Source organism: Camelina sativa, chromosome 19, assembly GCF_030686135.1.
Source record: "Camelina sativa cultivar CO46 ecotype springtype chromosome 19, ASM3068613v1".
In the NCBI taxonomy this organism is placed as follows: Eukaryota; Viridiplantae; Streptophyta; class Magnoliopsida; order Brassicales; family Brassicaceae; genus Camelina; species Camelina sativa.
Genome location: NC_141898.1, coordinates 24,018,342 through 24,038,578, shown reverse-complemented (window position 1 = coordinate 24,038,578; position 20,237 = coordinate 24,018,342). Strand labels below are relative to the sequence as shown.

General features: G+C 35.9%; 7 protein-coding genes across 11 annotated transcripts; 4 read left to right on the top strand and 3 right to left on the bottom strand.

The window, feature by feature from the left end:
- Positions 1–110: 110 nt before the first annotated feature.
- On the bottom strand, positions 111–2,073 carry LOC147920936 (uncharacterized). 2 transcript variants are annotated; one of them, XM_087500549.1, is made up of 4 exons: positions 1,841–2,020; positions 1,633–1,731; positions 513–1,355; positions 111–429 (listed from the first exon to the last, which is right to left on the bottom strand). In XM_087500549.1, the coding sequence occupies exons 2-4, from the start codon at positions 1,644–1,646 to the stop codon at positions 255–257; spliced, it is 1,032 nt and encodes a 343-aa protein (XP_087356675.1). In that variant the 5' UTR covers positions 1,647–1,731; positions 1,841–2,020; the 3' UTR covers positions 111–254. The 2 variants fall into 2 exon arrangements, with proteins under 2 accessions (XP_087356675.1, XP_087356676.1); XM_087500550.1 differs by lacking the exon at positions 1,633–1,731 and having other exon boundaries at positions 1,841–2,073.
- A 163-nt stretch (positions 2,074–2,236) lies between these two features.
- ATSLY1 (Sec1/munc18-like (SM) proteins superfamily) lies at positions 2,237–4,713 on the bottom strand. The gene is made up of 2 exons (XM_087500545.1): positions 4,414–4,713; positions 2,237–4,242 (listed from the first exon to the last, which is right to left on the bottom strand). The coding sequence occupies exons 1-2, from the start codon at positions 4,442–4,444 to the stop codon at positions 2,399–2,401; spliced, it is 1,875 nt and encodes a 624-aa protein (XP_087356671.1). The 5' UTR covers positions 4,445–4,713; the 3' UTR covers positions 2,237–2,398.
- Positions 4,714–4,806: 93 nt separating this feature from the next.
- LOC147920934 (uncharacterized) lies at positions 4,807–6,609 on the top strand. 3 transcript variants are annotated; one of them, XM_087500551.1, is made up of 7 exons: positions 4,807–4,994; positions 5,348–5,607; positions 5,693–5,723; positions 5,816–5,889; positions 5,989–6,116; positions 6,229–6,309; positions 6,410–6,609. In XM_087500551.1, the coding sequence occupies exons 1-7, from the start codon at positions 4,829–4,831 to the stop codon at positions 6,465–6,467; spliced, it is 798 nt and encodes a 265-aa protein (XP_087356677.1). In that variant the 5' UTR covers positions 4,807–4,828; the 3' UTR covers positions 6,468–6,609. The 3 variants fall into 3 exon arrangements, 1 of the variants encoding a protein (XP_087356677.1); XR_015590514.1 differs by having other exon boundaries at positions 4,829–4,994; positions 6,204–6,309; XR_015590515.1 differs by having other exon boundaries at positions 4,829–4,994; positions 5,797–5,889.
- Positions 6,430–7,132, bottom strand: LOC147920933 (uncharacterized). The gene is given in 2 exon segments (XM_087500552.1): positions 6,430–6,995; positions 6,998–7,132. Coding segments are annotated over 2 exon segments (477 nt in total). The 5' UTR covers positions 7,104–7,132; the 3' UTR covers positions 6,430–6,624.
- A 171-nt stretch (positions 7,133–7,303) lies between these two features.
- On the top strand, positions 7,304–9,857 carry LOC147920932 (RNA demethylase ALKBH9B-like). 2 transcript variants are annotated; one of them, XM_087500546.1, is made up of 6 exons: positions 7,304–7,596; positions 7,895–8,479; positions 8,570–8,655; positions 8,730–9,040; positions 9,139–9,210; positions 9,303–9,857. In XM_087500546.1, exons 1-6 carry the CDS (start codon positions 7,446–7,448, stop codon positions 9,601–9,603), a joined length of 1,506 nt encoding a protein of 501 aa, XP_087356672.1. In that variant the 5' UTR covers positions 7,304–7,445; the 3' UTR covers positions 9,604–9,857. The 2 variants fall into 2 exon arrangements, with proteins under 2 accessions (XP_087356672.1, XP_087356674.1); XM_087500548.1 differs by having other exon boundaries at positions 7,310–7,596; positions 9,144–9,210.
- A 4,045-nt stretch (positions 9,858–13,902) lies between these two features.
- On the top strand, positions 13,903–14,514 carry LOC147920931 (uncharacterized). The gene has a single exon (XM_087501299.1). It carries the CDS (start codon positions 13,903–13,905, stop codon positions 14,512–14,514), a length of 612 nt encoding a protein of 203 aa, XP_087357425.1.
- Positions 14,515–18,950: 4,436 nt separating this feature from the next.
- On the top strand, positions 18,951–19,322 carry LOC147920930 (uncharacterized). The gene is given in 3 exon segments (XM_087501298.1): positions 18,951–19,136; positions 19,139–19,183; positions 19,185–19,322. Coding segments are annotated over 3 exon segments (369 nt in total).
- Positions 19,323–20,237: the final 915 nt, after the last annotated feature.

The following is a 20,237-nucleotide window of genomic DNA, read 5'->3' as shown; positions in this document are numbered from 1 at the left end:
AGTTAAGGAAACAAAGACTGAACGTTTGCCAAAAACAAAAAAAAAAAAAAAAAAAGACTGATCATTTTTTTGGTTATGCATCCAGAAGGGCCATAATAAGAATCTACAGATTACAAGAATGTTTTGCTTTTATCTGAAAACAAAGGAACAATGAAGGAAGAAGATTGCATCATCTACTTCTGTGAAAGCATTGTCATGTAATAACAAGAGATGGATGATGAGTCAACAACAATGCAAAGAAAGATAACAAAAATTCATATGTTTGATGCACTCAGAGCCATGACTTTGCATTGTTCGTTCAAAGCTAGAAGCTGAGCTTCTTTCTTGTCGAGGAGTGCCGTCAGTTTCACGTTCTCCTCCATCAGTTTCTGAACTTCAACCTCCTTTTGTGCCTTCTCGCCTTCTAATTGCGTCGTCTTAGTAACCAGCCTGTTTCACCATTCACAAAATTGGAACAAATGGAGACACAAGGAGTGATGAAATAGTTGCATAAAGAAGATATGAGGACTGACCGTTCAAAGAGCTCTTCTATGGTTTTGAATTGTCTCTCCGAGGAAAGAAGTGTTTCTCTAACATTGGTAAAAGTACTGACATAGCTTTTAAGCGACTCGAACTCTCTCTTCACACGAGAAAGCTCCTCTTCGTTTTCCACAGCTTTTTCCCTCTGTCTCATCGTCTCTTCAACTAGTTCCTCAATCCTTTCCCGCATTTCGTTTAGAACACTATTAGTCCCATGAGCAAACCTTTCCATCTCTTCTAACTTCAAGGCCAAATTCTCGATTTGGACTGTCTTCCTACTGACTTCTTCCTCGCCCAAAAGTGCCCTCTCCTTTTGAACAGCCGACTCAGATTCTGCTGCTGTAACCCTCCTCACAAGAGATTCCAGCACATCAGTAACAGTCTCTATGGATTGGAGCATCTCATTAGTATAAGCTCCATCCTCTATACCCAAGGAGCCACGGTACCTACTGGTTTCAGGATTAGTGCTCCTATCACCTGCAGAAGATGATGAACCACCATCTTTCTCAGCAAGGTCTAATCCTTTCAGTTCGATCTGTTCCACATTCGCTAGATCAGGAATAGCCAAGACTCTAGCTTTTGATCTCAAATAGCGCAACATTGTAGCAGTCGATCTGACCCTACCGGAAAGAGCACTTAACTCCTTCCTGGCATCTTCTTCAGAACGAAACTCAAGGTAAGCCTTGACATCCACAAGTTGAGCTTCTAACCTATCTACCTGCAACCGACGAGATTCCAATTCACTCTTCCATAACTCAGTGGCTCCCTTGATCAAAGACTCTTGTGTAGATAAATCAGTAGTATCCTCTTTACCAGCCATCCCCAGCCTCTTCAGCCTGCAAATAAGTTAGAAAGAAGAAAGCTTCAAACCCCAAAAAAAAAAAACAAAGAAGCTTTTAAAAAGGGCAGATCTAGCTTCAAAACAATGGTAAAGATGAGTTTAACTCTTATCAAAAATGCAGATTCAAGACCAACACATTAGCCTTTTTTTAGCTTCGTTTTAAGTTTAAAACAATTAACAAAACAGAGATCAAGACAAAGGTGATCATGATTTGGGCTGGTGAAACACAAGCCACTAAAAAAACAGAGAGAGAGAGAGAGAGCGTTATTAACTGTTGAATTATCATCTTCAATCATCTGAGCTATTGAAATAAAACGAGAGAATCGATAATTTTTTCTGGCGAGAAACTGTTTGATTTAATCGACTCAATCCTAGAGAAATCGAAATAAATCGGGGGGGAAAAAAAAAAGAAAACTTAAAAGAGCTGAAGATTTATTATTATACAATGAAAGAAAAAAAAGGAAAAAGAGGGATCCTCACAAGTCGAGATCATAAGGTTCGAGATTCGCTCCGGCTGATTCCTGATTTCGAGGAGCAAATTAGAGGCGAAACTCTTGTCCTCCGTCCGTCGCTGTGGTTTCCGAGGAGAGCGGGTGAGATTGGAAGGTGGAGACGAAGACAAATTACAGGAAATGAGAAAAAAAAGGACCAAACCAAGCTACTTTGCTTTTGTTGCTCCCTCTTACTTTTATTTTTCTTTCTTTTTTGGATATGATATTAAAATATCATAGATTTTTTGTAATAGGATTAGAAGAAATTATCTTAAAATATAATTAAATTTATGAACACACTGTACCTACTGCATTACCAAATTTACCCAATAAATAAATCAATAAAATTTGATCATAATTCACAAAAAAAAAAAAAAAAAAAAAATCAAAAATGAATAGGAGATTGTTTTATAAACTGTTAAATAACAACAAGCACTGGAGAGTGGAGATTTATAAATTTGATTTTTTCATTGATGTAGAAAGAAAACTAAAAAAACCTCTCTTAAAAGCCAAAATAATAATAAAAAGCAACAGTGGGTATTACTGATCAGTGACCAGACAATGACGATGAAGCGACCGGACCACCCAATCCCATCTTCTTTCCCAAAACTCCAAGCTGCTCGACCAATTCACCTCCTGTTAGAATCTCAGTGGCTCCATATATAACGTTCTTTACCGTTAGCTGTCTCTGAGTCAGCTCCTGCAAACTCCCGTACTCAACATAGTTACCTCCACCGATCATGAACACTATAGCTTCTCTAAACGGTCCCTTCACGTGGCTACCACCTGAGCTAGAAGACTTTGGAGCTCTTGGGTCTAGGAAGAGGTAAGAGTCGATCTCTGGGTTAGGTTTTCCTTCTGTTAAAGCTTCAACGGTTCGAGTCACCGCCAACTGTTGATCACTAGATAAAAGATTCTTGACTCCTGCGGTCACCGCGCTTATAGACTGTCCATAAAGCTTCTCGGCCCAGTCGACAATGTTGCTTCTGCTTGCTGAGTTCGCCGAAGAAGCTGCAAGAGATACGTTTAAGGATTTGATCTTCTTCACGTACTGAAACGCACTTGTATCAGCCTCAGCTTCATTCAATGCTGCTTCCACGGCTTCAACTTCGGACTGGTTTATGGTTTCTGTGGAGATCAAGTACATGATTGCAAACCGGAGCTTGTCCATCTTTGTCCCTTTGCCTTTCAGAGCAGCCATAAGTTCGGCTCTGTCGATTCCACCTCTCATCATCATGTCGCTTTCTTTCTTAGTGAAAGCGTCAATAGATCTCTCCTTGATATGTCCTAAGAGCGCAGTAGCGATGTTGGTGTGTTTGTCAATCACTTGCTTTCTCTCGGTTAACTCCGGGAGCGAGTTCACAGCGTTCATGAGATGTTTGGTGTTTCCAATCAGATCAGTCCCGTCAAATTCAGCGCCGCTCCCGCCTCCCGTTCTCTTGTTAACCTCTTCGACGTCTCTCTTGTACTTGTTCAACTGGGTTTCAATCTCCACAGCAACCTCTGGAAACTCCAGAGAACTGTTTGCTGACCAGAACAGGTCCGCACTATCCAGCTCAAACGATTTCATTCCACCTTTCTCTCCTGGAACGTTCAATCGGTTCAGCTTTAAGCCGAGAACGTCATGAACAAGAGGCCGGTACCTGAAATCATGCTGAATCCCAACCGAGAGCTCAAAGTTCCTATCGAAAATGCACAAGAGAGGACGCTGAAACGAGCTCATGAACCCGCCACCTTCAGTAAACAGATTATTCTTGGACAAAAGATGATCCCTCAGTTTCTGATCCAACAAAGACGCCACCATCTCTGCCGGTCCACCACGAGGGCAACGGATAACAGGGACAACACCAAGCGTTACCAAGACACAAAACAAACCACTAGCGACCCTTTCGATAATCTCCTCGATCTCTTTATCCCCAGCTTTTGGATCATTCATTTGAACATAGGTAGACTGCTGAGCCAGAGAGAACAAGTTGTCTTCCAGAGTCACAAACTCCAGATACTGATCATGCACTTTCGTGACTTTCTCAACAGAGCCAGACTTAAGAGTCCCAGAAGCTAGCTCTTCAAGATGCTTGCGAGGGATGGAAGACGAGAAATTGAGATGAAAAGTATCGTAGAGAGATCTAGAAGCATCAGCTACGATCCTCTGGAGGTTGGATTCAGTAGGCTGAACAAAGTACACAGCGGGAACATCGTGAACCGGTCTTCGATCTTTGTCAATGAGAAAGTAGAGTGTAACCCCATGCTTACGCAGATCCTTGACATGGATCAATGGTGATAGAATGTTCTGGCAGAATCTGTCGTAGATCAAGATCTTGTAAACTTCCTCGTTCGCAGTTCCACTTGGATTCAAAGGTTGGTTCAGATTCAACATCCGGATTATACATTCTGCGAACCGAGAGAAAGAAATCAAAGATCCAACATCAACATTTACTTCTTAATTTCATCCTAATTCACAATCATATAGATCGAACACAATCTCTAGGAAGCAATACACGAATAATTTTGCAGAAACTGAGATCATTCACATACATAAGAGTTACAGAGAGAGAAATTTACCAGTCTGTTTCTGACGGAGATTGAGAGCCATGGAAGCTTGAGAGATTCTGAGCTATTCCTTCCTCTATGTATCGTCTTTGCAAATCTCAGATCGAGATTAGGGTGATTCCACGAAATGAGTTCAGAGAGATTCAGGTAAACAATGAAATAAAAAAAGCAGCAGAAACAACTCGATCTGAATCCAAAAACTCGATCTAGAGAAACCTCAAACTCAAAAATCACTGGTAAGTTTGGAAAATCGAATAATGAAACTTAAGAAGAAGAACGATGTTTGGAAAACAAAATGGGCCTGATGGGCCGAGTCAGTTTTTACAAAAAATAGCCCATTTATGTCAACTCTCTCCTCCTCCCTCCTCTCTGATTGATTCGTCGCCGGAGAGAGTACGTACTGGAGTTGTTCCGGGAAGAAGAAGAAATGGGAGACGGAAGGAAAGGAGATTGGGAATGTTTAGGTTGCAGAAACAGGAATTACGCGTTTAGATCATTCTGTAACAGATGCAAGCAGCCTCGTCTTTTCATGGATAACAATACTTCTCCAAACTCTAAGTGGCTTCCTCGTATCGGAGATTGGATCTGCACTGGTTCGTTCTTTCTCCTCTAGTATCAATTCAATTCTTGATTTGTATCATTACATACCACTTTTGTTCCGTTAGAGATTTCGAAATCACTGTGAATTAGCTTCTCCCATTGTGCTAATGAACTAGAAGCAAAACTAGGATTGATCTGAATCATGAGTTCTGAGTTCAAATCCTTAAACTTTCAAATGTTTTATGATTCATCGGATTGGAATTGTGAATAGGGGGGGTTTACTTATAAATTATAAACTAGGTTGAGGTGTGTTTTGTGTATTCTGTGTTATGTGTGTATATGGAAATTGCTGGTGGGTGTGTTGTGGTGTGCGTGCTGTGTTTGGTGTGGTGTGGTGTTGCAATAGGTTGCACTAACAACAATTATGCATCACGAGAAAAGTGCAAAAAATGCGGGCAACCTAAGGAAGTAGTAGCATTGTCAGCACTTGCAATCCCTGGAGCTTCTCTTCAGACTCATCTCCATTACTTCACCCGTGGACCTCAGCCAATTGATCAACCTGGTTCCTTGCTCGCATTCCCTAATCAAGCTTCGGTTCTTAACGAATGGAGAAACGGTGACTGGATCTGCAGATGTGGTTTTCATAATTATTCCTCTCGTATACAGGTGAGGAAGTTTGTTCACAATGCAAAACCCGACTTGTAAATTCTGGCTTGTTGTTTACACGTTTCTGTTTTGTATGTCCCTGCAGTGCAAAAAGTGCAACGAAACAGCTCCACTAGGTATGGCTTTTGTCTATTTGAACACATATCAATGCTGTGAATCCCTTAAAAACGAGTTTTCATTTTGGGAAAGTTTGTTATGGGTTGCACAGCCCTTGGAACAAAGAGATTAGCATCAGAAGCTTTGGCTCATGAATGGGATAGCAAAAGACTGAATCAAGGATATGTAAGGATTAATTAGACCGCATAAAGTGATGAGTACATTCATTATAATTTCTTTCTGCATTTAGTACTTTAACCTTTGTTTCTTCTGGCTCTTGTCCAGACAAGCATGCAACCACAGTTAGCAATATATGCATCTTTACCTGGTATGAGCCCTGGCAGGATCTCAAATTGGCAACTTCCTCTTCCATTTCTACAGCAACATTCAACACCTGCTTTACTTGGGAAGGGGTACAGTATTGATCTCTCTAATCTCCATTGTTTCTTAAACACTAATTTTTCCAGAATCTCTTGAAGAACGTTGTGTCATCTTCCCAGTTCTTTATTTTAACTAATTACATAGAGCAAAACAATGGCGTGATGGAGACTGGATGTGTACAAATTGCAAGAATCACAATTATGCATCTCGATCAGAGTGCAATAGGTGGGTTTCACCTATTTGATGATGATGAAATCTCTTCTGGCTTACATTTGAGTTAAGTTAAACATAAGCCAATGACAATCTCTTTTCTTTTTCATGTTAGGTGCAAGACAAAACGAGAAATTCTTGATCAAGACCAACACAATCTTGAAGAATCATGAAGAATCATGAAGAGTGTTCTTTAGTGGCATGACACATTGTATCTATAAACCACGCATTAAATTTCTCAATCTCTGTTTGCTTTTGTTCCGGTTTGGCTACTCAAGAACTAAACTTTAATACAAACCTCAAAATGTTTGAATAGTTGAGAAACCTTTTTTAACCCTTCAAGATGTTTTTAGGATCAAGAGGCGGCGTATCGAGCTGATAAAGATTGAACGCCGGTCCGACAAACCGGAAAAGAATCCAACCTCCAATGACAATGTAAATCGATGCGTAAGCCAATTTGTTCAGCCAAAACAACAAACCTTTCTCTCCAACGTAAAGCTCCAGTGCCTTCTCATTCAATGTCATCTCTTCCCATGGCTTTTGAACAGTCTCTTTTTTCTTACTGTTTTGCCCTCCTCCTCCTCCTTCTCCTGAACCCTCTTCCCTAATCTTCTTTCTCGACCCTCTTTTGAATCTTATCTCCACCCCATCGAACGGCTGAGAAATCTTCTCATCCTCACCACCACTGTTTACGCAGTTTACGATAGAGTTCGTCTGTTGTTACGATGCAACATGAACTGGGTTTGTGCGTAAGATTGTTGTTGCTTCAGATTGATAACATTGGGAGCTAAAAAGTGGAGAGTTTTCATTTTTTTGTGTGTGTTGATGAAAGCTTTGATGAAGAAAGAAACGATTTTTTTGCTCAATAAAAAGATAAGCTTTTTCATCTTCAACCGTTAGAATCCTTTGACCCACTCTTTTTTGGACACGTGGCGATTCGAAATTAACGGGCTTTTGGGAAACCAAATGGCCCAGAAGCTTTAATTGGCGGCGGTATGATACCGAGATTACCCTTGTTTGTGTTTTGAATTTACAAGTGAGTCACAGAATCATTCATTCACTGGCTCGATTTCAAATCGTGTGGACTTAGAAGAAATCTTCAGTTACAAAGACGATTCGATTGTACGATCGGAATCGAGCTAGAGAAAAAAATGGAAGAAGACCCGTTTCTCCGGCAGTACCAGCCGTCGGAACTTAAGATCGCTTCGGAGTTTTTGACGAATTGGCTACCATTCTTATCTAAAGATCTATGCAAGGACTGTAATCACCTTCTCTCCAATCGAATCCGCTCTCTTGACCCAGGTAAATGGATTCTCAATTCTTTCCTAGGAGTGAAATATTCATGGCGAGATTGATATTTTCTGTATAGGAGGAAGCAGAGATGTTCCTTTGTCACCCGTACTTACTTGATTCTGCTTTTTTTTGATTGCTTGTTCTCTGTTAAATGATAAGGTTGCCAAATTTAGGGTTTGGTAATTGGAACAAATAGGAAGGCTTATAGAGTAGCGTTGTTTATTTTGTTAGGAATTCACAAATTTTATGTTTTCTAATTTTGTGAATTATGTGTAAGTTGTTGCTTATCATGTTTCCTTTTGTGTAGAATATTTTAGTAACGCAGACAAAGTTGATGGAGGAGAGTGTAAAGTTGGTTCTTGTTCAGTGTTGAGAACAAGTAACAATTTGGATGATAATTATGATGGGAAGTCTAATGAAGATTTTGAAAACGTCCAAGACTGTGATAACCATTCGTTAGGTAGTTGGAACGAGAGTGGAATTGTATTTGGTTCCTTTGCTAAAGCTTCTAGTAGTGTACGTCCCTCTCGACCAGCTGTTGTTGAAACATCAAGCCCTCGAATGTCTTGGGCTGATATGACACAGGAGGATGAGTTCGAGGATGACGAGGATGAGGAGGAGCAGAGGGATTCGGGTAGGAAAGGTTTTGATTCGAGTTCGATGAAGACTCCTCAGAAGCCTAAGTTGTCTAGAGACCAGAGAGAGAATCTCAGGCTGATGCATGTGAAGAGAAAGAAAGATTTCATTTGCTTGGAGAGAGTTAAGGGGAAGATCATTAACGTGCTTGAGGGACTTGAGTTGCACACTGGTGTTTTTAGCGCAGTGGAGCAGAAACGGATTGTTGATTTAGTGTATCAACTGCAAGAGAAGGGTCGAAGAGGAGAACTTAAAGGTAGCTTCTTGGTTTGGATCTAGAAATTGCTCTTATCTTAGTTTGACCTCATATTCGAATCTGAAACTTGTCTTGTTCTCTCTTCTGTAGAGCGCACATTTACTGCTCCACGAAAGTATATGAGAGGCAAAGGACGTGAGACTATTCAATTTGGCTGCTGTTACAACTACGCTATCGTACGTATAACTCGTTTTATCTGTTTCATTCTAACAAAAGGAATGAAGAGTTCAACCTTGTTATGTGTTGATAGGATAGAGCTGGAAACCCACCTGGTATCCTGAAACATGAAGAAGTGGATCCATTACCTCATATTTTCAAAGTAATCATTAGAAGGTTGATTCAATGGCATGTACTGCCTCCAACTTGTGTACCTGATAGCTGCATTGTCAACATCTATGACGAAGATGACTGCATACCTCCTCACATAGACAACCATGAATTTCTCCGTCCGTTCTGCACCATCTCTTTTCTCAGTGAATGTGATATCCTCTTTGGCTCAAACCTTAGAGTCGAGGGTGCTGGTGAATTCTCGGGTTCGTACTCACTACCGCTTCCTGTGGGGTAAGCAAGTTCTATAAAAATTCCCAATACCAAAACATTTCGCCATCCCTTGTCCAATAGTATGAAAACAAAGACATTCATTTTTGGATATATTTCAGCTCAGTTCTGGTGTTAAATGGAAATGGAGCTGATGTAGCTAAGCATTGTGTACCTGCAGTTCCTACAAAAAGGTTTGATATATATTTTGTTGCATCAAAATTCCTTATATGAACAAACATCAGTATCCTCATATAAGTGGTTTCTTCCTGTTTATTTTCAATAGGATATCAATCACATTTAGGAAAATGGATGAGTCGAAACGCCCGGTTTGGTTCACCCCAGAGCCTGATTTGCAAGATATCGAGCCACTGGCATTAGAGCTGAACCGCTCTGGTTCTTCTGTAAGGTCCTCGGGATCAAACAGCCATAACGGCACAAACCGAAGAGAACATGGACGTAGAGGAGGAGGCAATAGTTATGACTCAAGAGGTTACTATAATGCTGAGAGAAGCAGTGAACACAATGAATCTGGAGACTGGCCATCAAGCCAGAGAAGAGGAAATCCACGTTCTAGTAGAAACTAAGGTTACATTCTTCAACTTCTAAAGCTGAAATTTTTTCTGGATTCTTTTCATTAGTTAACCAATTTTCCACAAATATAAAATTTGTACAACATATTAACATAACGTCCTGAGTATTTCTTTTTTTCTTTTCAGACAATCTTATGTCTGGGTATTTATTAATTTTTGTGTCTACGTATTTGTTAGTTTCTGAAATTGTATAATGTATATTACAGTATGATTTGTGGTTTAGTGTGAATTGTTCTGTGGTTTGTTTAGCATTGTGTTTTTTCACATACAGTTTTCCAACTGATGTGACTAAAGAATTTCGATCTACGAGAGCATATATATAATATATAGTATTAGTAATCGATGATTGATTTGACCAAGTTATCATACTATATTTATGTATGTTTTTTTGTGAATATTGTTTCAATAACAAATAGTACGAATGAGTTTTTCAAAATTTTGACTGATCACCACTTATCGTTTACTCAAATCTTTCGAACACAAGTGACTTATATGAATGAGGCGTTTGCTAATCTGATCTTTGAAGGTGTTGGTTGTACCTTATCTATATTATTATTTTCAAGCATTTTTGAGAAGAATATTTACAAACAATGTCATCGTAATTAAAACATTTAATAAAAAAAAAATCAAATTAGAAAAATTGAGTATGGAAATATATATTTCCCTAAATATCCAACAACATCAATTTCTATTTTCCTTTTTAATTACAAGTGTTAAAATGTTTTAATGAAAAAAAAACTATAATATCTTACCTTATTTAATTTCGATTTTCCATAATTGGTTTGACATTATACATGTTTACCATTATATAGAAATTGTTTAATGTTTTCTATGTTAAAATGGATAGATCAATTGATGTCAAAATAGGTAGAAAAAAATATAAAAATAAACTAATAATGTATGATTTTATTATACTATATATATATATATATTTTGTTTTAACCTCCACAAAATGATATATGTTTTTTGACTAAAACAAATGTGTCATTTATAGAGTTATAATGTCAAATACAAATATATATATCCTGTTGTACAATTTAAATAGTAAATACATCAAATTTAGTCATATGAGTAATATCAATAATATTACTAAATTTGTGATAATAAAACTAAATATGTGTAAATACAGATTTTAGCAATTTAACATATGCACAATACTAAAAAAGCAACAATAATTTATGGAAAATTTTATTTTTTCAGGGGTCCAAACCTAAACTAAAAATAACCATAAGAATGTGATGGGAATTAGGTTAGTATTAGTACACTTATATATTTTTGCGAGTTGGTTTAAAAACACAAACAAAATATTTTAAAACTTAATTTTATATGAAAAGAGTTAAAAACCAATACTAACCCGCTACATCATACTCAGATACAAAACTAACTATTTTTTTAATAACTATTTATTTTTATCCACGGGTCCAAACCTAGATTAAAAATAATCATAAGTATGTGATGAGAATTAGGTTAATATTAATACACTTATATATTTTTGCGGGTTAGTCTAAAAACACAAACAAAATATTTTAAAAACTTAATTTTATATGAAAGGAGTTAAAAACCAACACTAACTCGCTCCATCATACTCATAGACAAAACTAACTAATTTCAAATTGGTGAATAAAATTTAAATCATTTTATACTAACTACAAAGTATTATACATATTAACAGATGTTTACTTTCACAACAACTAATTTTGATTGATTAAATTCCAAAATAAAAGAATTTGATTAATTAAATTTCAAATGAAAATGATAATTTTTAAATAGATAAAGAAAATAAAATTACAAATATCTCAATATTATTGTAAAAAAATTTAAAACATATATTTGATCCAACATAATATTTTTTTAGTAAATTATATAAAATATATAAAAATACATAATCACGCGGTATACCGTCGGTTAAAATCTAGCTCTTTATGAAAAAAGAGCTCGAGTACTTTTTAATCTTTTACGATTTTTTTACCGGATACATAATTAAAATGGAAGAATCGAAGAAAAAGAAATAATGAAAGAACACGTGGGTTTAGGGATCACTTTCTTAAAATCAATAGAAAGAGAGAAGAGAAAGGCTTTGTGCTCTATTTGAGTATGACACTTTATATCAATGAAAAGCGTCGATGTGTTGTATATGAGATATGGAATGATCTTCTCATCTCAAATCCCTATTCGTTCAATTCCCTTTTCTACCATTTTCCTTTTTTTTTTTTTTTTAAATAATTTTGTTAATTTAGAGAGTAAATTTTTTTTTTTAATTTTTTTGTTAACTCAGAGAGTAAATCCCTGGACTTATAGAGGGGTTCGAGACTAATCTTTCTGGGGAGAGGATATCCCACGGATAGGATTCCCCCGATATGTAAATGGTGCAAATGAGCTGTAAGCAATGGGCCCATATCCATATGGCCAAAGGGATAAAACTGAGTAATTCTGTACTTAAAAAGAATCGATTTCTGACCTAAATCAACATGACAGACTTTTTCACCAAAACTAGAACCACTAGCCACCACCATTTTTCTATTTTCTTCTAACAATGTATCGTACCCTTTTTCTTGACATAAAGTAATTTAACTTTTGTTGTCACCTTTTGTAAAATCCCTTTCCACGTTTATAAACATACCCGTTTTCTGATTTCATGCAACTTACAATTTAACTATCCAAAATTAGATTACCGCCATAACTTTTCTAAATTTCGTATATAAAATAGATGATTGGTCATTATAATGTTTGTGGGGTTTAGTAATCAACCAGTTTGTTAAAAAAACAGTAGTTTAAAATTAAGATTTTCCAGTTATGTTTTGTTTTGCAATATGATCATGAATTCCCTGGATGTGTTATCGTGGATTTTCATTTTTATTTTATTGCTCGGATATTTTATAAAATGAACTTTATGCATACAAATAAACTTAGATCTCTAAGGCTATTCTGCTAAGAACTCTTAAACTTATCTTATGACATTGAGGTTAAGATTTAAGACACAATCAGTATGCTTTTGGACTTAACAGGCACCCCTACATACATGATTACCCTTGTCTGATTTTGAAACTTTGTCTCAATTAGTTTTATAAATACAAAACAAAGAATGAAATTTCTGGTTAACTATTATATGGTGGGTTTTGATAGGGGAGTGAGAGAAGAGAGAGCGATGAGGAAATGATTACCCGTAAGAAGAGGAAAGCCAAAAATAAAAAAAGCAGCTTCGATGTGTTGTTGTTGATTTGGATAAAAGGGATGTGTGTGTTTGTGTGTCTATGTGCATACAAAACACCTTTTCATATTAGCCCATCACGATGTATTGATCTGTCTTCTGTTCAATTGATCTTGACCATTTATCATTCCAAATAACAGAACCCTGATTTTTTAAAGCTGTGTTATTTTATTTTCATATATAGGAGAATTTTGAAACATTTTCTGAACGCTTTGTTCCTTGGGAGACATTCGAACAAAAAACTCACCTAAAGTAAAACACTATATATTTATATCTATATATATTTTTTTTTTGTAAACATGTATTTCTGAGTATTATTAATTAATCAAGGAACTTAAGATATTTTGCAAGAGAATTTGAATTTAAGGATTTTTTTATAAATAAAATCCTACAATCAGTAATTTCATTTCATTTAGAAAATCCTCCAATCAATTAATTATTAATGCTTATAATACAAAAGATTAATCATTAACGAAGTGAAAACAAATCTCTCTCCTCATATTTTCATCTTTATCTCAGTCGAAGCAATGAGTACTCTTCTCTAACTTTCTAGGAAACTAACACTTTGCTTTTTCTTTCACTCTTCTTATCCTATTCCTTCTTAGAAAAAAATGTACAGGCACGACGTAATATAATAATCATATCTATCAACCTTTTTCTAAATTATGTATAAACAAAAATCTGTGTTTCAAGTTTCAAGTAATTTATTTTTGCATTCTTTTTTTTTTTTTACTTTTTTCATAGAACAATTTGTTGGCCTAAGCTTGAAGAAAGCTTAAAAAGGAAACTAGTCCCAATCCTATTGTGTTTATGTTAATAAAGAGATAAGAATCAAATGTCTAGGAATTATCTAGATAAGTGAAGATTCCTATTAGGATTAGGATTAGCAAAGTAATATATAAGGTGTTGAGATGTGACAAAACTTATAAGGTTTGAGAGAGAAAAGAGAGATTGAGAGCTTGAGTTTTTGAGATAGTTTTCTTAAGCTAATATAAAGAGAGATATACTTTATATAAATCTTGTGTTCTTAAAAACAAACTTTTCTATATTTGGTATCAGAGCATTGCTCGATCGTTGAGAGAATCATGTCCGCACTTGCACTACCACCACCACCCAAAGAAAGAGGAGGCTCTTCCTCCATTGTGTGTCCTATGCTTAACACAAGCAACTATACTGTATGGGCGATAAAGATGAAGATCGCACTCAAAGTTCATAAAGTCTGGGATGCCATAAAAGCAGAGACCGACCAAGTCAACGAGGATCATAACAACATAGCCATGGCTTTGCTATTTCAATCGATACCCAAGAGTTTAACTTTGCAAGTTGGAGACCACGGTACAACAAAGAAAATATGGGAAGCAATTCGGGCTAGAAACGTTGGAGCAGAGCGTGTTAGAGAAGCAAGATTACAAACTTTTATGGCTGAGTTTGAACGATTGAAGATGCAGGAATCTGAGACAATTGATGACTTTGTTGGTAAACTTTCTGCAATCGGATCAAAGTCAGCTGCACTAGGAACATACATAGAAGAATCAAAGATTGTTAAGAAATTTCTTAACAGTCTTCCTCGCAGAAAATTCATCCATATGGTTGCTTCCTTAGAACAAGTTTTGGATTTAAATATTGTAAGCTTCGAGGATGTTGTTGGTCGCTTAAAGACTTATGAAGAACGAATCAGTGCCGAAGAAGAATCTTAGGAGGAACAAAGCAAGCTTATGCATGCAAACATAAATCAACAAGCAAATCAAAACCAACAATACAAAGAATACAATAGACTTTGGAGGTTACAGAGGAAGAGGTCGTGGAGGTAGATTTGGAAATAGAGGACGTGGAAGAGGACGTTTTGGTGGAAGAGATATGTCACAATCTGTTTGCTTTAGGTGTGATCAACTTGGACACTTTGCTTCCCATTGCCCTTATCGACTACTCAAGTTACAAGAGACTGATAACAAAGACACGCATGATGCAGATGAACTCTTGATGCATGAGGTAGTATTTTTGAATGAGAATCGAGTCATTCCGAGTAAGTTCGAGACTAGCATAGATGGAGATAATATCTGGTACTTGGATAATGGTGCCAGTAACCACATGACCGGTGATAGAAGGTATTTTGATCAGCTTGATCTATCTGTTACTGGAAAAGTATGCTTCGGAGATGATTCACGGGTCGACATAAAGGGAAAAGGAACAATTGCTTTTATCGATCAGAATGGCAAGTCGAGAGAGATGACTGATGTGTACTTCATTCCTGATCTTAGAAGCAATATTATTAGTCTCGGACAAGCTATAGAATCAGGTTGTGATATACGACTAAGAGGTAACTATTTGACAATGAAAGATCGAGATGGAAATCTCCTTGTCAAAACAGAGAAATCAAGGAATCGGTTATACAAAGTTCAGATGGGATTGCGAGACAATGCTTGTTTATATTTTACAGAGATAAACGAGTCAAGAAAGTGGCATGCGAGGATGGGGCATGTGAATTACACCACCTTAGAGTCAATGTTGGATAAAAAACTAGTCTTAGGAGCACCACAGTTTAAGATGAAGAAAGAAATCTGCAGCTCATGCTTGCTTGGGAAGCAGACCAGACAGGTGTTTCCCCAGGAAGCTAGTTTTCGAGCAACAAAGAGACTAGAACTTCTACACGGTGATCTTTGTGGACCAATAACACCGAGTACTTCAATAGGAAATAGATATGTGTTCGTGATCATTGAGGACTTCTCTCGATATATGTGGACTATGCTGTTAAAGGAGAAAGGGGAATCGTTTCAAAAGTTTCAGAGGTTTAAGGCGATGATAGAAAAAGAAGTTGGAGAGAATATACAAATCCTAAGAACGGATAGAGGAGGAGAGTTTGTGTCTCGAGAATTCAATTCTTTTTGTGAAATCTCGGGTATACAGAGACATTTGACAGCTCCTTATACACCACAACAAAATGGTGTTGTTGAACGACGCAATAGAACTCTAATGGAAATGGCAAGAAGTATTTTGAAGCACATGCATATGCCAAATTATCTTTGGGGAGAAGCCATAAGACATTCAACATATCTTATAAACAGAGTTGCTACTCGAGCCTTGAGAGATAAAACTCCATATGAATGTTTTCGAGACAAGAAACCAACTATTGACCATATTAGGATCTTTGGATGCATCGGTTTTGCAAAGGTAGAGAAGCCTAATCTCAAGAAATTAGATAACATGACGAGAATACTTGTTCACTTGGGAACAAAACCAGGATCTAAGGCGTATCGGTTATTAGATCCACAGTCTAGGAGAATAATTGTTAGTCGTGATGTTGTGTTTGATGAGACAAAATGATGGCATTGGTCTCGAGACAGTTCTAAAGAAGGAAGTGATCAAAGCTTTGTAGTAAAGTTTGATGTGTTTGGGAATCATGATCTCCAAGAATTTGGTGAACTTAATGAAGCAGATCGGGATATTGAAGATGAGGAAGGTTTGTGTAAAGAAGAGCATGGTGATAATGCTGAGAGTCAGATTTCTTTACGAGAAGTTGAAGTAGAACCTCTCCGACCTGCAATTGCCGAGACACAACCTGCAACTACAATTACAGAACCTGAGTTACGAAGATCCCAACGAGTGAAAGTTAAGCCAAAGCATCTTGAGGATTATATATTGCTTGCCGAAGAAGAAGGTGAAATCTTGCTTTTGTGTCTTAATAATGAGCCCAAAAAATTTTATGAAGCGAACGAGTCGAGAATGGTCAGGTTGAGGTTGAGCATGTCCAGGGTACTGAGCAAAGAGTGGATATACTTACTAAAGCATTGGACAAGAACAAATTCAAGGTAATGAGAGATCTTTTGGAAGTTCAAGACTTGTCTAAACAGAGCTTTAAGCTTAAGGAGGAGATTGTTGGAGTAAGCTAGAAGAAAGCTTAAAGAGGAAACTAGTCCTAATCCTATTGTGTTTGTGTTAACAAAGAGATAAGAATCAAATGTCTAGGAGTTATCTAGATTTTTGAGGATTCCTATTAGGATTAGGATTAGCAAAGTAATATATAAGGAGGTGTTGAGATGTGACACAACTTATAAGGTTTGAGAGAGAAAAGAGAGATTGAGAGCTTGAGTTTTTGAGATAGTTTTCTTAAGCTAATATAAAGAGAGATACTCTTATATAAATCTTGTGTTCTTATAAACAAACCTTTCTAGATTTGCAGTTCAATTGGTGACATCTTGTTCTGTAGGAAGATTGTTAAAGGGTGGGGACCAGGGTTCGAGGAACGTCTGGCGCACCAATAACCTATTGGTGGATTGGGATATCCACAGTGATGAGTTAGGATCAATGCCCTGCAGTACCAGCTTGGGGTCCGTTGGGACGGCTAACAGGGAAGCTAGTGGGATCTGCGGACAGTCCGTTAGAGCAGCTAGCAGTGAGGCTAGTGGAGTCCACGGGACGGATTGTTAGTATTATACAGTACTACATATATCTTCGCTTAATTAGTATACAATCACTATCTTAGATGCAGAAAATCACTAGTGGCGGTGGGTACATATTTGTCAGTATAACAAAATTAGAAGAGTATGTGGTTTTAATTGGTAGTGGCACATCAGCAAACTATTAAAAGGTTGGAGTAAGAGTAACAATGGAATGAAGAAAACGACATCACTACTAAATGGTTAAAAGTTTATGCAGAATTTATACGAAAGACAATTCTACGGTTTGAAATTACCAATGTATGTATCAATCAACGTATAAGAAAATAAAATAGGGAACGTCATGTGGGTTGAATATTCTATGCAATTTCTCACGCCGTATAATCAATAAATCATCAGTGAGAGAGAGATAGAGAGAAGTGTAATAAATAGTCACAACCACCAATGTTAACTGGTGCAGTTGTAGGTGAAAGGTACTCTTTTCTATCCAAAACAAGAAGCTTACAACAAGAGACATTTCCCGTTTATATGATGTAATATTCCATATTCTAAATCATATGTAACGGCTTTAAAGCATGCATATATATGATACACTCATATTTATAATTTTCATGTATATATAAGAGCATATCATGATTGTTTCATCCATATTCACGTACGGTGTGTGTGTTTGAATGAAGATAGGTGATGATGATGAAGGTGTGTATGATCATGATGATGATGATGATGATACTAATTCTCATGAATTCACTTCATTTATTGCTTGCATTGCATTTACGTTATCGAAGAGCGTGCTCTTTCTTCGACAATGAAATTCCTTCTGCACCACTCTTAATTACTCTTTTCTCTCTCTCTCTGTATATATTATTGTTTTATAAATATTGAATTATAAATGTTTTTGGTATTCCAGGCAAGCATAGAAACAAAAAATAAAGTAATCAAAGAGTTTAAGAAAAAATAACGATGACGATGTTTTTGTTAAAGACTTGTTGTTTTGATTTCAACAAAAGACTAAAATTCTCTTATTAATTTAATACTACTACGAGATCTAATTGATTATTTTACACCTTTACATGTACAATGATAACCAAAAAAAAAATCGCAATAAATAGTTAGCATTTTTCTGTAGTATGTGAATTATTTATATTACACTCTCGTATTATATGTGTGTGTTTTATTTTTTTGACATCATATATATATATATATATATATATATATGTTTGTTTATAATAGGTTTTTTCTCTACCACGTACGCTGAATTAAGAACTTATACTGCAAAACGACATGGGAGTTAAACATGGAAATGTCATATAAAATTTTCACGTATATTTAATAGCTTAAATTCAAGTGTATAGTAGTTTTAACTTCGTTTTTAATTTCAACAACATATAAATTTCATGCAGTAAGATGTTAAAAAAAAATCCAGGCATAACGTTAGTTACATCTAATTATATTTATTAAAAAAAATAGCAGACAACCTAGAATTAAAATATAAAATTGCATAATATATAGATATATATATATATATATATATATATATATATATATATATATGTGTGTGTGTAAAATGTCTTATAATATAGTTATGAATATTTGAGAACTAATATATATGGTACGTACGTCGATGAACTAATTAAGAGTTTCAATAAGTACTCGAAATATAAACAGTGTAACGTATGGTGTAAATAGCGAATAACATATGACAGACTGAATATAAGGCTCGGATCATATAGGGGACCATGCATGTTCCAAACCCTATTTTTTCCCCCATTAATATCCGGGAAACCAATTATTTTATACTAAGAAATAATAAAACTAATTGTAAACATTTTCATGAAATCATCATTTATATAAAAAAACATTTTCATGAAATTAGGGCAAAAGTACAAACTGAAACTAATGATGCCCTAAATGAAAATGAAATCTCTCTGCAATAAAGAAGAGTGGCTTTAGGGGCCACGTAGACGTTAGTTTACAAAAGCTCTGAGTCTTTAGCCCTCTGCCCTCTTCAACAGTACTTTACGACAATGAAAAAGATCGTGATGCGTAAATTACGATCCTCTGTTTCTCACTGCATGCTCGTTACCGTACGTACTCATAGGAGTTTATAAATCAAAGGGCCTATGTGAGAGTATTCTTATTCTACGTAGCAACCACTATGTAAATGTGACCTTATGTTCATGTAGTTACTTGTATATACATCAATATATACGCATGTAGCTAGTGTAACAAGACATTCTTTTTCTTTCTTGTCAAAAGACATTCACGATCCAACTAGATATAGAAAAAGAAAAAATTTGGTTCTAATGTTAAAATTTATACCAAATAAAAAAACTCTAGCTCTAGGAGAGATTAGATGAATTCGAAACATTCATAAGAAATGAGTCTTGCCACTCTTATACTGGGTAACTTATACAAATACAATTAGATATATAATCCCCGAGTATACAGAGAGCAGAAGTTGAATAAAAATCCTTGACCGTTGATTCCATATATAGAACAAATTAAATGCCAAAAGACATTACAAACCTATTCTCGGATATAAATGAGTAATCCATTAGTCTAACAAAGTACTGTTTAGTTACCATTTTTTTTGTGTGATGAAACTACCTAAAAGATTCTAAGACTTAGATGTCGTAAAAAGTTTTTTTTTATTATTATTATTCCGGGTACGTTTTTGCACGTTGTGTTGCTCATGAATCCGAGAAATCATGAGGTGCTATATAAACAAGTATACTATATAATAGCCAAGCAACTTTTTGTTGATCCGATTTTAAAATTTTCATTTTATAGTTTCATAATTCTTATCGGCCGTATCTTTAGGGCCATTCCCCATATAAAACTATAATGCTTTTATGAAATTTGTATAATTCTTCAAAAAGTATACATTGAAAATCTCTACATATCTTTTATTTGTATGGCTGTTACGTAGAACAATAAGACTATACGAAAGTTGGGCATTGTTCCTTTTCAATACCAAAAGTCATATTTACTAAAATATAACTAGAAATGAATGAATTACATAT